Source organism: Sceloporus occidentalis, unplaced genomic scaffold (assembly GCF_023333645.1).
Source record: "Sceloporus occidentalis isolate IW3139 unplaced genomic scaffold, rSceOcc1.0.p SCAF_3, whole genome shotgun sequence".
NCBI lineage: Eukaryota > Metazoa > Chordata > Lepidosauria > Squamata > Phrynosomatidae > Sceloporus > Sceloporus occidentalis.
This window is the reverse complement of record NW_028316983.1, coordinates 131,636,716-131,659,554: the sequence shown is the minus strand read 5'-3', so window position 1 is coordinate 131,659,554 and position 22,839 is coordinate 131,636,716. Positions and strand designations below refer to the sequence as shown.

Below are 22,839 nucleotides of genomic sequence, written 5' to 3'. Positions count from 1 at the left end.
TACTTCCTGACCACTACAAAACCCTAACAGGAAGATTAATAGTCTAGCAAGAATATTGCACTATTTTCTCCCACTATTTAAATCTCCCAAAGTGATCTAGACAAATTATTCTTAGAAAAACATTTTGGTATCATGCACAAATACAATTTTCTACACAGAAAACATTATTTTCTGCACAAAAAAAAAACGTGGTTTGTGACACAAAACATTTCCACTGCACTTTGGGACATTTTATACGGAAAAAAACACTGTGTAGAAATATACATTTTCTTCCACATTGGGGAGAAAACTATTGTCATTATTCATCCTTGCATGACAGGATGAAATAGTGGAGGATTGACTTCTCTAATAATGCAGAGGTACCTCATAATCTGAGGCCCCAAACTGTCATAGTTAACTTGTGCATAAATTCAGGACTGTCTATACCAGGTCCAATAAATATTCTAATCTGCATTGTTGACTGATTTACAACAGCTCACTGGTGTATCATGTGAATTAGAGTTTTGGCCCTCGCCTGCTCCTTTTAAACTGGGGGATGCCAAGGACCAGACCTGCAACTTCCAAATATACTCTACTACTGAGCCATTTTTCCCCTTTCAATGAAAGTTCACCAGTGGCACTACAGACACGGCCCTGCAGCTCAGTATGCAAGGGGAGAGATGTCTGAATCAGTAATGGAATCTGATAAGCCCTCCAAATATCCTGCTTCAGTTCTCTGGGAATGGGACATGTACGTTCATCCTAACTTTGCAGCAACCACAAGCGTTCTAGTGTGGAAATGGTAGCCACTATGATGGCCCACCAAAATGGATTCAGTTTCCATCACCACTATTAGGGAAAGTTGAGACCCCAGATCTGAATGGTATACATGATGAACAGGCATAGCAAGGAGACTGGAACAGCTCACTCCTCCTTGAACTTCAGGCCCACCTTTAGGGGGTCATGTTTGTCTGAATTAATTTTCATTAACCCAGTATTTTTAGACAGGCTCTTTGGTTCATGTCTGGATCAAGGGGGACGCATATCTTCAAAACTAAACTTCTTTGTGAAACCTGAACTCAAGCAGTTATTGAGAAATTCATTCTTGGGTGTATTACTTCTCTGTATCTCTTCTTGTAAAATAAACCGCGGCCTTCCTGTATCTCTTGGTTTCCTTCTGTTTCTAACATCCCTTCTTGCTGCTTCTAGGAGATTGTACTAGCTGCAGCCCATTCCCTGCCTTTGATTCGTATTTCATCTTAAATTTGCTATATCAACATTTTTGTCCTTGTAACTTCACTCTTGTCATATAACAAACAAACATCCCTGTACAACCAATTTGGCCTTTTGCTATTCTTTATTATTACACTTGGCATTTGGTATCCATGGGGGTTCTGTTCCAAACCCCTCACAGATGCCAAAAACCGTGGGACCTCAAGTCTCGTGGTTCTTAATGGTGGCACACAAGGCCGCCATTAGGGCCAATGGGGCTTGCCACCCACAGACGCTCAATCCACAGATGGCAAGCCTGCAGTTAGGGCAGGAGGGCTGTATTATTATTACAATGGTTTACAACTGTGGCTTTACTGTCTTTTTAAAAAACATCCACACTCTCAGCTCTTCCTTCAACGGGACTTTACTTTCTGACTTTCTTCTGCATTTGTCAAAATACACTTTTCTGAAATGTAATTAACTAAAAAAATTCTGCTTTTCTGCTTTCTGTCTCAGAGCCAAGGTTATGACACATCTCCCAAGCTGATTTATTAGTCAAAGCCAGATCTTAAATTGGTTTTCAACAGTGTATGTCAAAAGCTTCCAGAAAATGTATTATCCTCCCCTCCTATCTGCACCCAGATAGAATTACAGAAATTGTAATTCCATCTATCTTAGACACCTTCCTTCTTCCTTTGTTCCTCTCCAGAGGAGCTATTGTGGCTCACAATATGTGCCTTCCAGTCACAAGAGATATCACTTTAGTAATACAAATTAGATTTTAAGATGCAAGTTGTCTTATTTGTTGCCCAAACAACTTCTACAGATATAAACACTCATTGGACAGAGGAAAATAATGAGCTCTCTTATGGAGGACTGTACACTTTACTATGAACTTCAAAATAAATGTTGCTTCTCTTAGTGCCTGTCTCTAGCCTTGAGTCTTCATTGTGTAGTTCCCAGTTATCCTATACTAACAGTTGAACTGAATCAATGCTCATACTTGCATACACTTCTGTATTTCCTAAGACTGGGAGCAGAACAAGGTCACTGAAAGCAAGTTCAATATGTGGATTGTACCAATACATGCAAGGTCTCTAAAATCAGATGTTAAATTAAATATGATATGAAGCACATGGGGATTGCTGACACAGAAACAGGGGGAAAGTATAAAGTGCATGAACTAGCCTACTCCTGGGCTTAGAAGTAAAGATGGGAGTAATGTTTGAAGAGTTATTCTTCATTTTGTGTATCATTTCATGGTAGACTGAGCTGCTACATTTTTTACTATACAAGCTGAGATTGGTGTGCTGGCATCATTTTTAAAGGCCTAACCACAAACCATACATTATCAGCATGCCAATAAACTAACACAACAGGATTCCACTGGTATGTCAATTTTTTATGTTTAAGTTTGGGTGATTTTTTTTCACATTCTTTTGTATTCAAAAACATGGTTCTTCCCACCTTTGAAATGGTGTAGCCCACAATGCCACTGTAGATCTTTTCAGGGGTTCTTTTTCTTCATATGTTTAAAATTTGGTGAAGAAAAATGAAAACATGATGGCAAGACTGGTCTGCCTTGCTGCTTTCCCTAAGTTTCCAGCCTTCCATCATTTTAAACCTCTGAAGGAGTGATCCATGCTAATCAAGGAATATGCAGTGAATAGGACACTTCACTCCATAGCCCATCATCCTGAGTTATAATGACATCCCTTAGAGCAAGTAGAGTCAACTGAAGAGCCAAAAAAATTAAAATAGCTATATTCAGGCAAAAGGGGTGTTTGGAGAAGATTCCATGGGAATGAGCATGCCGATTCCCAGTGCTGATTCTTTCTATGTGCAGCAGGAGGGGCCAAACCAACCATGGGCCTTTCAGTGGTGGTTTGCTTATTTTGATGTCCATATCCAACAGGAATTGTGCTGTTTTTCCCAACAGCACGATTTGTTTTGTTCTAAGTTTGTTTCTCATGAATGACCAGTCAGGAAGGATTCCCTTGGGAGGTAAGTTATGATGGACCAACATAAATGAATAGGTGAATATTTTTAGGCACTGCTTTCAAACACCGAAAAAAGAAAACATTTCTTGTCATGTTCTTGAAATACACCTTTGTTTGCATCAACAGATGCCTCTTTTTGTCATCTCATTACAACAGCTCCTGCCATAATGTCAAAGTGGTAAGTTCTAGAAACACTACTGTTGTGTTTGGAAAGATCTCTCTCTCTCTTTCTCTCTCTCTCTCTCTCACACACACACACCATTCAATTTCAACTGGAGTTATCAATGCAGACGGCAGGCATTTCTTTTTCAGTCAAGTGAAGGAAAGGTTGGAGTGATGTCCTCTTTTTCTGATCTTGCATTTTTCTGTTTTCCAAGGGCACAATGCACCCCAGTTGAAACTGAATCATGTATATATTGGCAGGGGGAGGCTACATTTCCCCAAAACAACAATAAATTATTGGACCATACCACTTTAGCACTGAGGCTTTAGAGGAGAAAATGACATCAGAAAAGAGGCATTTCGGTGGGGAAAGGGAAATAAGGCAGGCATATCCTAAAAACAGGGATGGGATAATGGATTGGAACACCCATATTGATCATCACACCCATGTGATAAGCAAGTATATCAATTAAAAAAACAACCCTGCCTTTCAGATAGTTACAAAGTACTTCAGAATATTGCCAGGGAGAGGGAAGAAATAGCTGAAAACACTGCGTGATTGACAAAATGCTGTCAATATTTTTAAGTGAGAGGTACAGCAGCAAATTGCACCACTTCATGATATCTTTCCCATGTCTGGAAGAGCAACAATTTAGTATCTCTACAATTAGCATAACTGCACTTTTCAGCCCTCTCATTCATGAGCTCCTTTCACTCCTGAATAATTTCCCAGTCATTATTCCTAAAATCAATTATTTCTGAGAAGACGAAGCAAACTTTAGATTCTTGGGGAGCCATGAAACCAATCTAGCTGCTTCAAATGACTCTGTCATGGAAGGGGACGTATTTATTGGAAGAAACAGAAAGAGCTACACTGGGACATCAGAAAGACCATATTTGGCAAATGATGTCTGCATTAGTCTATCACTCTGAGGAAGGAAAGGAAAAAGAAACTGGGGGTGGGGGGAGCCTGGTCGCTCTGTGAGCTGCACAAAGCCATGGAACTTTACTCCTGGGCTTGGATATTTCCAGATCAATGTGTCTGAGGAGGGGAGGAACATAATATTCCATTCAGTACAACAGTGGTGGTCACTTTCTTCCCGCCAGATGCTTGCTGCTGCCCTGACCCTTCACTCCTTTGCTGAGAGGGGAAAAAAAGAGAGAGATGATGCTTTCTCCATAGCTAAGAGATGACAACAGGTGTGGCTTTAGCAGCATTCAGAAAAACAGGCAAAATACAGTATGGGGTGGGAAGGAGAAAGGGAACAATCCTGTTCCTTTTAAGTTTGGGCAGATTTTATCCCCACCCTTTTGGTTCCTTTCTGTGATACCTGGTCCTTCAAGCACAATGGAAATAATCAGACATGATGGAAATGAGTCAACTAGTTAATATAGACATATAGGATGCAATGGAAAATATATTAGAATTGTAGTATAATGTCACTTTTTAAATCAATGAACACCAAAAACAAAAGTTCACTCTCTATTTTTTTTTTTACCTGCCCCCATTATGAGTCCTGGTGCTGTATCCTTGGTATGAACCATTCCTGACACATATGGATTGTCTGGCCAGCGGAGATGGAGGTGAAGGTGGCAATCAGGCTATAAAGATAACAAAGAAAATCTTTGTTTTTAGCAGAATGGCAGGAATGCCTCTAATTTTTGAAACAGCCACACTATGGGTAAATGGTATGTAATGACAGATCTCTGGGGAGAGACAAAGGTAACTACCTCATGAAAGGATACTGCTGTTGCTGCTGTGTTACTTCGGCAGCTACTGCTGTGATAATGCAATGTGTACATTCAACAGCAGCAACGCTGTATAGCAGATAATGCAACGTTTCATTAATAATGCCATTGCATTTGAGTAGTATACTGAGAAGTCACACATCCTTTACTTTGTCACTGTGAAATATTACCAGGAATAAAAGTGACTGTGCCACAGAGCCACACAGTGACTGAGTAGACACCTCAAAATGGCAAAAACAACAACCACGACCCAAGAAGAGGAAAACATGTTTTCACAGGGATGCTTCCATACTCAGTTCTGTCTGCTATGGGGAAAATACTGTGACTAAGAGTAATTTCATTAGTATTTCTATTTGTTCTGCACCTAAATTGCACATGTATCTTCTATACAGAGACATGGAGAATTTTCAAGTGTATTTAATTTCCTTTTTCAGACTTTTGGGCACAGGGTGGGATTTTCCCAGGTTGTTTGGCAGATTGGGTGAGAAACTTCCACAGGCTGTACAGTCGGCCCTTCTTATACATGGGTTTTTTATACACGGATTTAAGCATCCACGGTTTGAAAATGTTCAAAAAAGTATAAATTTACCTTGATCTTCCATTTTGCTATGTCATTATATGTAATGGGACTTGAGTATACACGGATTTTGTTATACATGGTGGATCTTGGAACCAAACCCCAGCGTATAACAAGGGTCGACTGTACTAGGCCCATGGGATTAAGTTATTTAACTTAAAATAATTTCTTAGAGTGCTGGTGTAGTGAATTCTTTGGCTCTCTGTCTAAGGAGTTTATCACATAAGCCTTTAAATCTGCTATTAAAGATAACAGCACTTTGGTAATACTTATTGTACAACACCATTACTCTTTTGTTGATGCTTTGCGGCTAAAGCGTTCCTTTTCATCAATGGGGAATACCCATCTATAAGCTCCAAACATGCTGCTGTATCATTTGCCCTCAAGTGTGATACCTTCCTTGTGTGGCAGTTCTGTTATTTGCCAGTCACGTGGTGTTGATGTCCGGTCCTCTCCCTCATCCTTATTCCAGAGCCAGCTTCTCATGCGCCTCCCACCCTGTTAAAGAAGGAATGACCATCTCCTAGCAAGAAAACACTCTTATTTCTGCTTTGGTAGGCAGGAGTGTGGAGAAACGGTTTCTTCCCCTGCATCCTCCCAGTCTGCTAAAGAAGGAATGACTATCTCTTTCCAAGAAGATACTCTCATTTCTATTTAGGCAGGTGGGACGGAGGGAGAGACCAGGGCAGAGAAGCGGGGTTAAGAGGGAATGAGGAATGGCACGCAAAGGGAACTCAGATGTCACACACACACAAAAAACCTTGTCACACTATTGAAGAAAGTTGTAGTAATGAAAGCTCCCAAACTGGTATGCTTTCGTTCTCTTTCAATTACACGATTGCAGCAAGACTGAGGCTTGTGTGATAAAGTCCTGTGTACTTTCTTCCTCTCCCCCTTTCATAAGATCTTCCTCAACCTTATGAGGATGTGCCTCAGACCACTTACTCCTTTGCCATTCCCTTCTTCAGTCCTAAGCCATTACCATCCCTCTTTCTTCTAGTGCCTATTTTTCCCTATAAGTTGCTTCTTCTGTCTCCCTCTCTTTGAAGTTTGCTAAAGCAGTTTAGTATGACACTTGAGCCTGTTCCCCTCCATTTCAGTATCCTCAGGCCCATTCTTTGAGATGTTCGACAGCCAATGGCTTATTGTTATTCTTACCCCCATCCCAACCACCATCACTCTTACTTACTCTCTGACTTTTTTTTCCAAAACCGGGACTCAATGTGACTTATAAATACCCAGTTTGGTACCTCTAGATGTGCTGAATTATAATGCACAACATTTTATACTATTTTCCATGTTGTCTGGAGATGATGGGAGTCATAAGCCAACACATTTGGAAGGCAGCAGGTGAAGGGACACTGGTATTTTGCCTCTCTTGTCTTAAGAACTAGTGGTATACATGGTTCTTTTCTCTTATCCCCTTCTTTTTCACCAGGGTTCTCTCTCCCATCCTTCCTTCAGGTTCTTCATTTTAGTTCACTGTCAGCTCTCCATTGTTCTTCCAACCTGACCATCTTGCTTTCCTGCCTTAGTTTCCTTGAGTATCATCATACTAGCTTCTTCTGAGTTCCTTCTGTCCCTGACATTTGAATGAGCCTATTTCTCAACCAAAGTAGCCTTCAGACCAATTCACAATGCTAGGCTGATGACTGTATTCAACAGATACAGGTTGAGTCTCCCTTATCCAGAATTCTGAAATCCGAAATATTCCAAAAACCAAAACTATTTTCATGGGCGGCTAAGACAGTGACATCTTTGCTGGTTCAATGAACACAAACTTTGCATCATACACAAAAATATTACATCTATTATATAAAAGTACCTTCAGGTTATGAGTATAAGGGTACACATGAAATATAAATGAGTTTTGTGTTTAGACTTGGGTCCCATCTCCAAAATATTCCATTTGTACATATATGTAAGTACAGATATTTCAAAATTAAATAAAAAACCAAACAAATTGAAAACCAAAACACTTTTGGTCCAAAGCATTTCAGATAAGGGAGACTAAACCTATACAATATTAATGTGTTTTACAGCATCTCATGACCTGAATCAATGGTGTCCACGGCTTCACTATTATCATCACCAGACACAGATCCTGTAATTCATTACAACAGATGAACAAAAAAATCCTTATCCAGGGGAAAAAAAAAAGAAGTGCTGGAAAAACATGAATACAAAATGACAGAAAGCAACTGCAGAACCGCAGAGAAATGTCATTATGTGCCACACACAGTATAAAGGATGAGAACAAAGGAAATGGTAAGATAATTAAAGAAGCAACGAGGAAGATAAAGATACAGGAAAATATGACACATGGTACAAAAGATGATACAAAAGATAAATCAGAAAATAAGGAGGGAAAAATGAATGATTCTTAATCATTTTCAATAGCACTTCTCATACATTTTCTTGCTGTCCCCCCAGTAAAAACCTTCAGGGTAGGTCAGTATTGTAAGTATTATCTTTCCACCTCCTCTTCCACATGACAGGGAGTGGGAGGGGAGGCCAAAAGATAATTACCTTATGACTGAGACATTAGTGGGATTTACATGCACTGTTTAAAGGGGAAATGTTTCATAGGAAAGCATTATAAGAATATGTGACCAAGTCATATCATAATGAAGAATAAAGCAACTTTTTTTTAACGAATCCAATTTTTTTTTCAATAGATATCCCAGCAGCATTTCTCAATGGAGAGATGCTGAGGTTGACACTCAGTTCATTATAATACCCCCTCCCCCAATTCCTGTTTCTTGTTCAAGGTCTGCTTTGTCCCCTTAGATACCAAGTCATGCTGCTTGGAACATTTTAAAGATAAAGAAGGCAAGGCAAAAAGTCACTGGAGATAAAACCAAGGCAATCCCATATGAACCAAATGAAAGCACATACAGCTTTCCATAATGGCTATACTAGCCAACAACAGCAATTAATTTGGTTCGGCAGCAAATACTGATGTAAAAGGATTTCTGTTATATACCTCAATTATATTTATTTAAAACTATTTTTTAGAAATATTGGTTGATGCAACCTTTTCACCTAACTCCATCAGATGAAAATGCCTGTGCCTCTCAGAAGCTGTAACTATAGGGGGTTGTAGAGTATTTTTTACTGCTTTTTGTCCAACATAGCATGTATTTGTTTTGAATCTTTTTCTATTATGGACCCACTTTTATGTTATTTTATTTTTTATGTCATTTATGATTTTACAAACCATGGAAACGGGAGCAAGTAGGTATTCTCAAGTACCACTGAGACTATAGAAAAAGAATGATAGCTAATTTCATATCCTAATTACTTGTTTATACAAATAATGCCCAGAATAAATTTGCTTGACAGAAATTATAAAAATGTGTTCATTAAGAACTCATTCCATGTCTAGCTTCCCAGTTATACTATGAGCAAGTATTCAGAATTCTAGTTATACCTGGGGCAGCACCAATATGCAACTTTTCCCAGTCTATACCTGCATATGATGGATTACAATTCCCATCAGTCTCAGCCAATATTTGATGGAATTTGTAGTCCAATAAATCTATGGAGTGCTAGTCTGGAACAGACATACTAGAAAAGGAGAAAACCTTAGCAAGCAGTTATCATATGAGCTTATACATTTTAGTTTTCAAACAACAACATATATTTTTATTCATATTCCATCTTTTTCCCAAGTTTGGGACTCAAGGCACATTAAATATTAAAAACAAATAAAAAGTCAACATTAAAACAAAATTAAACTATTAATCATATTAAAACCATACATTCTAAAAAGATGTTAAAAGTTAAACAATGCAATTTAAAACAACACAGCACTTACAGCCTTTTGTCTTCAATTCTAAAAGCCTTTTTGAATAAAAAAAAGTATTTGCCTGCCAACAGAAGGGCAGCAAGGAGGGAACCATTCTAGCCTCCCTAAGGAGGGATTTCCAAAGGGGCGGCCATTGAGAAGGGTCTTTACTCATTTCCCCACCTCTAGTATATCTATGAAGGTGCTATGATAGAGAGAAGGGCCTCTCCTGTGGATCGTAGGGTCCGGGTAGGGTTGCCATAAGTCAGGACCTCCAAACCGGGACAAATGTAGGACAACTGTAGGACACATTTTTCGAATGTAGGGCACATTTTTTAAAAAATGGAGGACATGCAAAAAATTGATGATTTAAATTTTTTTTTCATATAAATGCATGTTTCTTAGCCATGATCAAAATGGAGGACATTTGGCATTATTCCTAGACAGATGGCAGAAATGTGCTTCCCTTTCTGGCCAAAAACCAGAAGAAGAGGAGGAAGAGTGGAAGAAGCAGAGGAGGAGGAAGAGGAGAAGAAGAAAAGGAGGAAGAAGAGGAGAAGAGGGGAAAAGGAGGAGGAGGAAGAAGAGGAAGTAGAGAGGAAGAAAAAGGGGAGGAAGAGGGGAAGAAAAGGATGAGGTGGAGAAGAAGAGGAGGAGGAAGAAGATGAAGAAGAGGGGGAGGAAGAGGAGGAGGAGGAGAGTAAGAAGAACAGGAGGAGGAAGAAGAGGAAGAAGAGGAGGAGGAGAGGAGGCAGAAGAAGAGGAGGAGGAGAAAGAAGAGGAAAGGCTCTTTCCCCTGCCTGGCCGCCTCCGTCAATTATATGGTACCAAACATGGATTATATCATCTAGGGGAGGTCTTTAACACTGTGGGTCATAAAGGGATCTTGATTCTAGTATAAATACAATGCAGGATCTCCACAGACCAATGTTGCCATTCAATATAGGTTAAGAACCAAACAATCATACATTCCAGAGCATGAATGTACAGTAGAATCACAGATACAGCTCTGCCTGGACTCTTTCCATGTTTCAGGCTTGAAAGGTCTCCCAGAAAAAAATAAGTGTGTTTAGGAAACATGCATGTCCAGAGGAAGAATACATGGGTAGCTTTTTGACTGATTGCTAAGTTTATACATGCAGGGATGTCTTTCACAGAGAAACATTAAAGCACAAGAACCTTTACCCAGGACCTGAAATATACTGAGAAAACTGAACTACATAATTGTGGCGCATGCTTATATTTTACCACATTCTTGAATAAATGTTTTTGAAGTGGGGAAAAAATCCAAGCAAGTGTAATACTATACCACACCCTAAAGGAATCTTCAATTTTTGTTTGTTTGTTGCTGCTTAAAGTGGGCAGAAGGAACCTTACCGGTTTGCAGGCAGTTGGTTTACCATTCATATCAACAGCTGGAGGTGTAAGATAGTCCCAATTACGGCCTTTATTGAAGGTTATCAGAGTGGTAACTTTTCCATCTATCTTTTGATTGGCCAGAAACACTCCTTTGACACCTCTCACCTACATGTTAAATATAAAATGCAAGAAGGTTAATAAGCAATGTCCATACATCTATCCAATATACAATTAACTGTCTCCTTTAGAACTGGAAAAAAGGTGGGGAGAGAAAGTGTGCCATATGGTCACCAGCTGCAGTTTTTTTTTGTTACTGAAAGTCAGCTAGATGAAACTAACTGGAATTCATGGTAGTGTGCTCCCATCAAATGATCTGGGTGTGTGTAAACAGCAAGCACACAGAGAATAAATAATGCCTATATATAAACTTGAGGGGGGCAGAGATGGGTCTACAGAGGTGCTTGCTTTATATGATTAAGCCATTCTTAGAATTATCCTAGGCTGTGTGTACCCAATATCAGATATTTAAGTGACCAGAAAATACTTTAACCCTTTGTTAACTTTGTATTATTGTCATGCTGATGTTTTAATTGTCTTACTCTTTGATGTACACCGCTGTGATCGCTGGAATAGCGGTATAAAAATAAAATTTTATTATTATTATTATTATTATTATTATAATTTTGGGTACACTTGTACTCCTTGTTTTGAGGATAAAACAATCAGATGCTCTTGTGAGATTTTTACAGTAATCAGCGCTTCTTTGATTGATAACAATAAACAAAATTCTTGTCTCCTGGGTATTTGGAGCTATTTGGTGGTATGTTTAAACCTGCCGCACCCCCTTAGCATGTACAAATGACCTATGTGAAATGTTTTGCGGTAATAAGAACATTTGCAGCAATAGGTATTTCAGAAATCTAGACCATGTGGAAGTATCCCAAGATGTTTCACACAGACACACATACATGAAACCAAATGAACCTAGTCAAAGTGGCAGGGGGAAATACAATGTGTAATCATGTCATAAATATTTCACTACAGCAAAAGAGAAATGCTTCCGATTCAAGACATCCATAACAATAGGAGAAACAGCTAAAAATGGTCGTAAGAGTCAGCAAAAGACAGGAATCAACAAAACTAGTATCCAATAAACAACAGGTGTTTTACCTCCAGAATATCTATTAGTACGTTTTCCTCAGGTTGCTTTGTGCTCCTGACATTCTCTAACACGATGGAATAGGAGATACCCTGTGGGTCAGACTGGTAGAGGTTGTACGTGTCAGTCTGATACCACTCCTGGATAGCAACAAACACTTGGCTCTCATCAGTGCTGATAATCTGTAAATCCTGAAGTGAAAAAGATCAATACAAAATACAATGTGTACCAGACAGCACAAAATTTATAACCTACTCATGCTTGCATAAGGTCTAAGAGAACATATTATCATTCCCACCCACAAACCAATCTGGCTGGCATTATCTGAAGGAGAAAGGCTGATGATCAAAGGTCACATTGCACTACCTGCTTATACAAGGTGGATAAGAGCCAATGGGTTCCATATGATTAAAATGGAGGACTCAAGACTGGGAAATGTAAATGGATTAGGGGAGGACAGAAATAACCATTTTTGCAAAGGTGATTGAGTTGGCTTGTGTAATTACCAGCACTATACCTACAAGATATGGAATGGGACTGGTATGGTTTTCATGACTCATTTCTAGATAGTATCATTCAATGATATGAAAGTGCATAGAATCAATAGCAGCTTTGAACTCCTGGCAATATAAGCCAGGGTACAGAAGTGAAGTAGGGACCCTTTCTAGCTGAGGTTACCTTCAATGAGAGGTTAAGTCCCTATGTCGCTTTAGGGTGTAGGAATCAGTACCTTTTTGAAAACAGTAACAGTACAACAGTCTATTCTATGGACAGGCCTTGCAAGCCTCTACCTTCTCTGTTGGCTTGGTGTAGGGGATTGGAAATAAGGGTATTTCAATTATAAGTTGCAGGCTGGGAATAAGAACTGCTTGACTTTGGGACAAGAAAAACTTTCAGAAATGTTAGAGAAGCAAAAAAGACTAGAAACACCCAATAGATGTGTTGTAAAAGAGAGAAAGTATCAAGATATTTGGGGGGGGGGGTGACTTTAATATAAAAAATAGTCCTATTTGGCCTTATGTCCATGATGCGCATTGAAATAATTGGAATTGCATAATACTCTTCCTCCTACTTTGCAAATTATCACTTGCCAGGCATTAGCTTTGGAGGCACTATTTTTAGAATCCTTGCAGGTCAATTTTAAAGCTGTAAGTATTATTTTATATCTGTACCTGTTTATTATGTTTGATATGCATTTTTAAATAAAGACAATTAATGTGTAATTTGATGTTGCGTTAAATGTACATATAATTGATTTTGCAAATTGTAACTTGTTTTTTGTCACAATTACTTTTATCCACAAATTGTCCCATTTCTTTAAACCATAAAAATATTTCCAGGCCAAAACATATTGGATATTTTCAATAATAAATTCATCTTTTTTCCAACAACCTGAGACAGATGTTACAGAAACTTTTAAAGAACTGATGACTCTTGCAAATACTTAAAGCAAAGAGGGCACAACACTGAGCAAGTTGGTTCTGGAAAGATGGAAGCAAAGGAGTAATTTATTTTGGAAATGTATTACCTTGGGCAAAGCATATTTTGGCAGTTTCATCTGTATGAATTTATTCCGAAGGCAAGACACATAATATTTTGTTTGGTTTGCTGATGATGTCTGTGAAAGAAAAAGTAGGGGGGAACAAAGTTAGCTGTTTTTCATCAGAAACAAGTACATAAGACTATGGAGATTATCACACCAGCAAAAAAGATGGGAGCATAGTGGTATGATCCCATCAATATTGCGCAGTAACATGATGATTATCACACATGTCGCATGACGTCAGGATTATCCCATGATGATTATTCTGTGAATAAAGAAGAACTCTAGTGCCACCTTTTATTCACAGAAAATCCCTGTGAATAAAAAGTGGTGATAGAATTCCTCTTTATTCACAGGCTAATCACAGGAAAATCACATCGTGTGATAATCTTTGCGTTATCTCACAATATTGATTGGAGCATATTGCTACGCTCCCATCTTTTTTGATGGTGTGATAATCTCCTATTATTGGCAGTTAAAAAAACACAGACCAGCATCAGCAGATAGGAAAGCATACTACTGTAGACTCTGTAATGGCAACTACTACAAGAGAGGGAGAAATGAGAGAGGCAAGTTTTTTGACAGTACTATCTGCATTGTTTTGGCAAGACACTTTCTGTTTCATTCCACCTTTTGTTTCTTAACTGGGGAAATGCATTGTTGGGGCTGTTCCCCTCACCTTTTTTGGGTGGCCTGTTCTCTGTGAACAACACACCATTCACCATTTTTTAAACTTCCACACACACAACCTATTCCCTGATTAGAAAGAGTACCATCCTGGCATAGCAGCTGTAAAGACAAGGGTGGGGGGACCTGGGTGAATTTCATCATCTTAAATTGCTCCATTCTACGAAGTGAAATTGGAGCCACCACGTAGAAAAATAACTCACACTCTATGTGCTTTCTATAGCATTCTCATGGATTTCAAAGTAAAATCAAAAGTAATACAAATAGATCAGAAAATAGCTGACTAAAAATAGGTTAATGGAACATTACCAAAGACTTCCTGGCAGGATTTTTAAAACTAAGGAGATGAAGTCAGGAAGATTGATATGTCACTGTGGCAGTAAGGCAGCATAACACGATTCTTGTAATCTTTTACTTTCCATTGATGTTTCCCTCCTGTTCAGCACACAACAAGCAACAGCGAATTTGGAAGACTTTCAAGTATAGAGATCATGAACATGAATTTATTAATGGCAAAACTGCTGGATGTTTCTTTTGTTTGAAATATGTAAATAAATACAGAAGATGCAGCATTGTTTTGTTTTGTTTTTTACAGGATTTCAGGATTGTCTGATGCACTGGAGAAAAATTTATCCGTTGCCCATATTATTTGATTTTTAATTATCAATGGTATGTTCAGAGATGCAAGTTATTACACTACTGACTAAACCCACAAATGCTTTCAATTTCCTCCGTGCTTCTTTCTTTTGCTCACACTGCATTCTGTAAATAGCTCATATTAATCATCTTCACTGTATGTTTTGAATATAATAAATAGGCAAATACACACAGACACTTCACAATTAACCACTATTGTATCTGCTGGTTTTTACTTTGTGCTCTCTGGAAAAGCTTTGAAAAACTGCATGAACAGAAAGACTTAGAACTGCCATGTCACCATGATCAGATGCAGAAGACAATTCTGTGCCACCCTCCTGCCCCATCCTAGCCCATACATAGACCCAAGTTAGTCTATTTGCTTGAAGGACCTAAACTTATGAGATTACACAAATCATGGCAACTAGGTAGGAGATTGAAGCCATTGTTCTGCATATGCCACTCATTCCAGTTAGACCACCAGAAATCATTATGCTGAAGGAAGGAAAGAGGGAGGGAGGAGGGGAAGAAGTTGGCAAAGTAGGGAGACATCCAGTCGCTTCATCACCAAACATGATACCAAGACACATCTCCTTCACCAAAGCAATAATTGCAGCTGGAGGAAAACACAGAGAAATAGCACTGCATCCCTACATTCTATGTTAAATTGTTTGTTTTATCACTGCATGAAAAAGCCATTGTGAATGTTAGGTACCGAGAGTGAATGAAGTGGACAAGGAATGCATGGTTTGGACTGCCAATAAGAATTCTATATACAATTCCCACTCATCAGTTTTCCCTAGAGTGTAACTATAGTGCAGTGACTCAGAGTCCAAGTTATAAATCAGGAAGCTCTTGGTGCTGTAAATCAACCCTTCCACAAATTCACCAAGGACATTACTATATGTGGCTTTTAAACTGCAATTACACTAAGAAAGAAGTGGCTTTGGCAATACTCACCCTGACCCATCCCTTTTCATTGGCAGAGGAAGCTCATGGATAAGCTGGCAATCACACAAGTCCCCAGGTGTGAAATGTCACTTCTGGGACAGTTGTGCGATGGACAATCATGTGATGTCAGTGTCCCTCCTTCTCCCTATCCCCCTCCCCCTCATTGTTCCAAAGCACCCTGATTACCTTTATTTATATTTTTCTATCTCTTTTCTTTTCTTTTTAACTTTTCAATCTTTGCAGCAGAGCTCCAGAATTGCATGGGAAAAGTGAAACAAACAAGCAAACAAACGAACAAAAATCCCTAAAGGCATGCTTGGTAGGGTATAAGGGAGAGTTCAGGAAGAGTATGCAATGGGGGCAGCATGATTGAGAGAGGCACAATGATGGCTACCTTGAAAGTGGTATGTTTCCATTTTATTTTTACTAACATGACCACTGTGAGAATGTGCCAAAGAGACCATAGTGAGCTCAGAACAGCCCCATTCTCCCAGCTTCAATCCTTCAGGATGAGAGCAATAATCCTGACAAAGCCAAAAAGAATGCTGTGAAGAATATAAGGCAATACAAGAAAGATTCTTTGAATGATCTAAAGCAATATAAAAGCTAAATATTTTTCAACAGTTTGTTTTCCAGTTTCGGGAGGGAGAGAAGGAAAGGGATGGGGCAAATATCCAAGGTTAAGCACCTGAGCTGGTCAAGCACCTGCTTCAACCTACCTGATTTAAATTCCTCCTTACATCTTATCATGTTTTCTCATTCTCCCTGTTACATCGGCAACAATCCTGCATGCTTCTTCCTCACAAAGCTGCACTGAACACGGCAGCATTTGCTCTCAATAAACGTTTGATTAGTGGCATTACCTGGAGGAATATGTAGTTATCCTGCACTGTCAAAGAGTTCTTGTCAATGCTACCAAGGAAGGGCGATCTCAGTGTTTTATCAGAACAGTTCTGAAGCTGACAGGCCATGTAGTGAAAACCTAAAAGGGACAGAGAAAAAGTCAACACATGTTATGAAAATAAGGCACAGTGTTTAAACATGCCAACATTCTTTTCCAACAGTTAGTTAATTAACTAATTAGAATTTCTGTTATCACCCTACATCACAAATAGAACAGGCCATCTAACAACGTATGTAAAACACAGTAAAACACTGAATAAGAAGAGATGACTAGAGTATTCAGCAGAAGAGATTACTGTAGTTTACAGTATTAACCCTGGCTTTGGAGCCAGAGAGTAACCAGCAAAGACCAGCAACTTCATTCTAGCCCATAACTGTTTATCAAGTGAGATCAGAGAAAAAAAGCTCAAATTACCCTCTAGTACTGGATAATTAATTTACTGGACTCCATTCACTCCTATTGGACTGTAATACATTGGGCATGAAGGTTGGTACAGATGTTTACGTTCAGCTAAATATCCCATGTAAATCTACAGCGCTATATAAATAAAAATATAATAATAATAATGATAATGATTGTGAGCACTGATAATGCTTGCTCCCTGTTCCTAGCAACTCTATAACCATCTTCTGCCAAAGGTGAATAGAGATTCCTAGACAGACCTTTGTATTCAGTGCATCAAGATCTTGGAAACTGCTGTACACTGTAAGGTTTGTGGCAGGGCTTACATATCCACACACTTTCCTGCCCCAGTTTAGCCCTACATACAAATAGACAAATGGCTCAATAGAACTTCTGTGTATTTATATATGAAGACAGTATACATGTTAGATGTAACACCCTTATTCTCTTAGCCTCTCCTCTCTTGTGCACCTTAGATTTCTCAACTCCTTTGATTTATATTATAAATACTGTAACAATTATAAATATATTCTAGATCAGTGATGGCGAACCTATGACACACGTGCCAGAGGTGGCACTCAGAGCCCTCTCTATGGGCACATGTGCTGTCGCCCCAGCTCAGGTTTTGCCAGAGTTTGTTACTAGAAAGCCAGAGGGACACGGCACTTTGCAATAAATAAGTGGGTTCTGGGTTGCAGTTTGGGCACTCGGCCTCTAAAAGGTTCACCATCACTGTTCTAGATACTTTTATCAGTTTAAAGAATGAATATTAGCCTACTCTCTCTTCATCTGTAGTTGAAATTATATTATAGTACAAAGGCAATCTCAAGGCCAAGAAAACTTTGTACTGAAAACTCTGTCCCTCAAACTAACACTGACACATGTATTTATTATACCTGCCAGACCAGGATTTAACTTATCTCATAATGCTCATGGAGGGATTAAGCCACCAATGGTAAGTACAGTCAACTCCTTTATAAACTGCTGGACAGAAGTGAGTTAGCTGGTTGAAACAATTTTATAACATCTTGAGCTTCCAAATTTGGTATATATCTAACTAAAAGTATTTTTTAAATACAAGAAATGGCTGTCATATCCCAAACGGTACCTCCAGTGGGATCTTGGATTTCCATGTGAACCACATTAGGGTCTCCATCAACTCCATCAACAGCCCTAGGAGTATAATAAAACCAAAAATTATCACAGAACAGCTGTAATCACTGAGTAGGTACACAGAAGGAATTATATAATATATATATCTCCCTCACCACCATTTCCCTTCAAGAAGCCAGACATTATTTTCCTTGCCACATTATTTTTAACTAAAGTACCAACAAAGATTAAACAGAAAAACAGAAGGACCAAAACAGATGGCAGATTAAATGACGGCATGCTTTATGATCTACTTTCCAGCATTATACTCCTTGGCCATAAAAAGTTATTAATCATTGATTATCATACTTATATTGTACCTTTTCCTAGAGAGCTTTTGGCACTGCACCTAAGGTTGTTCTCCATTAATCTTACAACAATCTTGTGCATTAAGTTAGATCCTAAAGATGCTGACTGGGTTAAGTTCACTTAGCTAGCTTTGTTTTTTAACCACATGTTTGTGAAGTCCTTAGTACAGCATTCTATCTGCTGTACAACATTCTTATTTTGGGCATAAGAAGTATGTGGATGCAACACGGAATTATTTCTAACATAAACTAAGGGTAAGGAGTAAGGTGCTCCAAAGCTCTAAATGTCCCTGACATTTAGCATATCTTAAGGAGAACCCACATCCATAACCTCTGGCCTCTTTCTCCAGTATGATTTGAGGGTGCAATGTGGCAAAGAACATTTGCAAAGCAACATCGTTATTCCACTGAATTTTTGGTGAAGTATGTCTACTTCCAAAATTATTTTAAAATTGTAATTTGAATTATTTATTCGTATGTGGATGTTTCTGTGTTGTTTGTTTTTAGATGCCTTTATATTATAATGATTATGATTAAGATTATTACTTTTGTGCCCCACTGTGGACATTTTTAATTGAAAGGCAATTAAGTACATTTATAAATAGAGAAAATTACTGTCTTTTCAGAGTAATACATTTATTTTACACCTCTTCCATGGAAAACCTGCTGTCTTGGGAAAACTGAAGTATTAATGTGAACTCAAATGCTGGCAAAAATGTCAGGAATAAACTCTTCTAGAACATGGCCTCATAGCCCAAAAATGCACAAAAAACTGAGGTATTAGATTTGCAACTCTAATATGTGGTATCATTTCCTAACATGCAGGACACATACATGCCTCACAAAGTAAATTTTACAATGGCATCTTGTTATGGCATCACTTGCTCTCACTGCACATGGCAGGATTTACTAGTAAACTGAATACCTTCAAAATTTACCTTGAGCAGAGGAGTTGGGCTGCACCATATTCAAAATAGCTCTGAATGATCTTAGCAGCATTTATGTTTCCTCCAGACAATATCTGATTTCTAGCACTGTACAAATTCAGCCCTTATATATTCATTTTATACGAGTGAAACAGCACTCAAGTTATTGGCCAAATTAAATCTGTTGTTTCTGTCACTAATCCTTTCTAATTGGGACCCCCAAGACATTCACTTTCATGTCCCTGTTCAAGAGAGATTTCAGAAAAGGCATCCTCAAGACACCAACGCAAAGCACGCGCCAACATCACAGAAAACTCTAGAGATTTTTCTCCCGTTTGTCTTCCTGCACCACATCTCTGCTAATGTTAAGCTTACCCAAACACTTTAATAGAGTCAAGATCTGCAATTCACAGTGTTGGTTTATGAGAGAAGAACTGTTTAATCATCCAGTCAAAACAGCATTATTCATAACTACAATGAAACAACAAGTTCAAAATGTTGTTGCTACATACTGTTTCTATTGGGGATGTTTTTTTGTAAAGCGTACTGAATAAACACTCTGCTCTAATTAGCATGAACGGCTAATATCTTTTGGCACTTTCAGTTACTTGGAAAGACAGGAAATATCTTGATCTTCATAGCAGAGGATGTTTTATTTATGATTTTTTTTTTACCCAAACAGACTTGCTTATGATATAGCTGTCCACTGTTTCATGGCTTATCTTGTCACTGTCCTCTGCTCCTTCCATTATCTAATTTCCCCCCTCTATTTTAACCTTTCCTATATGAATAGTAACGCTTGTTGTTGCTTCAGTAACAAAACATTTAAAAACTAAATAACTGAGTGAAAAACAAGCATCTATCTTAACAGATTTTGGAGCCATGAAATTATATGGAAATAAACTAAAGAGTGTTCACTTCTGCTTTGTGCTCACTGAGTGAGTTTCTCCACTCAGTCAGTAGAGGGTTTGGATCTATAGCTGCAAAGTTTTCCCTTTTGTTATAGTAACTACGCCAGCCCTTACCAATGCGTGTGAATTCTTCATCTATATCTGAGCCCATGTGCTACCAAACACTTAACAGCTAAACATTCAGTGTATACCCACTATATGCATTATTTGTCTCACCACCTGGTTGCATATTCCTCTTATAAAAGCTTTCCATGATTGAATGTGGACTCCAGTGAAAATGTGTGAGGCAGCAAAAGGCCTCCTCCCAGCTCACCAAGGCAAGAGAAAGAAGATGTTCAAAGCCTTGATCTTGGCAGTGAGAAAATTCCTGACAAACTCTTGGACCCAATTACAACTAGGACTTCCAGACTGAAAAGCAGAGAGGCTTTCTGTTCCTTCAACAGTTGTGTAGAAGGGAGCATTTCAGCAGGTGCTGCTTATCACACAACCAGGTAGCAAGCAATAGCTGCTGGAAAGCCCTCTTCCATATAACTTTTAAAGTCTGGCAACCCTAGGTACAAGCCAGACTTTATTAAACTTTTAAACAGCATTTATAATTAAAACATCCAACGCAGCAACTTAGAAAAAATTCCCCCTTCAAAAAGCACTTGTACAAATTCGAGTTGCCAATATGGGCCCATGTCAGAGGGGTGGGCCGCAGTAGTACCTAGGGTTGCCACAGTGATAACTTGGCACCTGTACACCTGCTGCTATAACTTTAATGGTCATGTGAAAAAGGGAATTTCAGCAGGAGTTGCTTGATACCTAAGTGCATGACAAGCAACTAGTAAAGGTAAAGAATCCTCTCTAGTTTTCAATCTAGCAACCCTGTACAATGGGGCAAATAAAAGTTATCTTTCAGAAGACACAAGAAAATTGTATCCTTTTACAGAAACAGAACACTGAGGCTCAGAATTTAGGGCTTTATGGGTCATGGCAGGGAATTTTAAAGTAGCAAAGAAATGTCCCCTTGAAAGTTGTGTTTGTTAGCTAAGGAACAATGAGCCAGAGAGAATATGTCCTACTGACAGCCACAGTAGAATCCATATTAGAAAACCTTTCAGGAAAACAAACTGAACTCATGACCTAGTATAATTACCTAACAAGAGAAGACAGAATGAGAGTCAATCTGTCATTAAAACTACATCAAATCAAAAAAGAAGACAGCGGGCTTGGCATTACACTATAGACATCTCAATCTAGGAAAGTCTGTCTTTTAAAATTCATCATCTGTTATGAATATTTAAGGAGGATCTAAAGATACTAGATACATTTGTTGTTTGTTGTTGTGTGTCTTCAAATTGTCTCTGATTTATGGCAACTCTATCTAGTTTTATTTGCAAGATTTGTTCAGAGGGGTGTTTTCTTTTCCGTCCCTCTGAGGCTGAGATAATGGTGCGTTACAGACCGCCCCTTTGGGGCGGCCTGTAGGCGCGCCTTTCCCCAGTATATCGGGGCCTCAGCAGCCAGAACGGCAGCTGCTGAGGCCCCGATCCGCCGCTTTCCGGGCCGCGGGGAAGCAGCAAAAGGCCGCTTCCCCGCGGCCTGGAAAGGGGTGTCCTTGGGGCTTCAAGCCCCAAGGACACCCCAACAGCAGCGGGGACTCCCAGAAAGGGGCCGCTTGGCCCCTTTCTGATTTGCGTCGCTGGTGCAGCCTTCACACGGCTGCACCAGCGACGCAAACCAGGAAGGAGCTCTGTTTCAGAGCTCCTTCCTGCTCCGCCGAAAGGGCGCATTAAGCACCCTTGTGCGGAGCGATGACGTCATGTCCGCGCCGCCTTGTTTGGAGGCGGCGTGTTCGTGATGCCATCATGACGGCGGCCGTGTGGAACGGCTGCTGTTATTTTGTGTGCGCGGAGCGCGTGCTAGGGTTAGGGGGGTGCAGAAGCACCGCTCCTTCCTAACCCTAGTACGCGCTCTGTGCGTACTTTAATGGCGGTCTGTAACTCGCCAATGTAACTCTAAGTTACCAATGGGTTGCCATAGCTAAGAAAATTAAAACTCTGGTCTCCAGAGTCGCAGTCCAATGCTCAAACCACTACACCATGCTGGATTTCTAAGTTTGTGTTGAATTACTATGCATTTGTTAACTGTGTCAGAAATCTTCAAAAATTGATCAGTACCATGTTTCTCTACCAATCCTGCCTTTCATTTATTTCTTTAGGGGAACAGTATTTTATTATTATTATTGTTATTATTATTATTATTATACTTTATTTATATAGCACTGTAGACTTACACAGCACTGCACATACAATAAAAAAATCAATAAAAATGAAACCTGCCAATGGCATACATTCTACAGGATAATAACAAAATACATATAAAAGAATAGATAATAAGACAAGATAGCATTAGATATAATAAGCAAGCAACAAATTAAAAACACTGAA

At 39.0% G+C, this 22,839-nt stretch overlaps 1 protein-coding gene across 2 annotated transcripts in view; it reads right to left on the bottom strand.

Moving 5' to 3' along the window:
- The window catches only part of SORCS2 (sortilin related VPS10 domain containing receptor 2), a 184,720-nt gene that overhangs the window by 40,292 nt on the left and 121,589 nt on the right, over nucleotides 1–22,839 (bottom strand). For both annotated transcript variants that reach the window (XM_089516330.1, XM_089516331.1), the window contains exons 6-11: nucleotides 18,219–18,283; nucleotides 16,668–16,786; nucleotides 13,516–13,605; nucleotides 11,999–12,178; nucleotides 10,847–10,993; nucleotides 4,853–4,955 (exon numbers count right to left, since the gene is read on the bottom strand). In XM_089516330.1, the coding sequence (XP_089372456.1) occupies nucleotides 4,853–4,955; nucleotides 10,847–10,993; nucleotides 11,999–12,178; nucleotides 13,516–13,605; nucleotides 16,668–16,786; nucleotides 18,219–18,283 (704 nt within the window). The remainder of the gene's footprint in view (nucleotides 1–4,852; nucleotides 4,956–10,846; nucleotides 10,994–11,998; nucleotides 12,179–13,515; nucleotides 13,606–16,667; nucleotides 16,787–18,218; nucleotides 18,284–22,839) is intronic.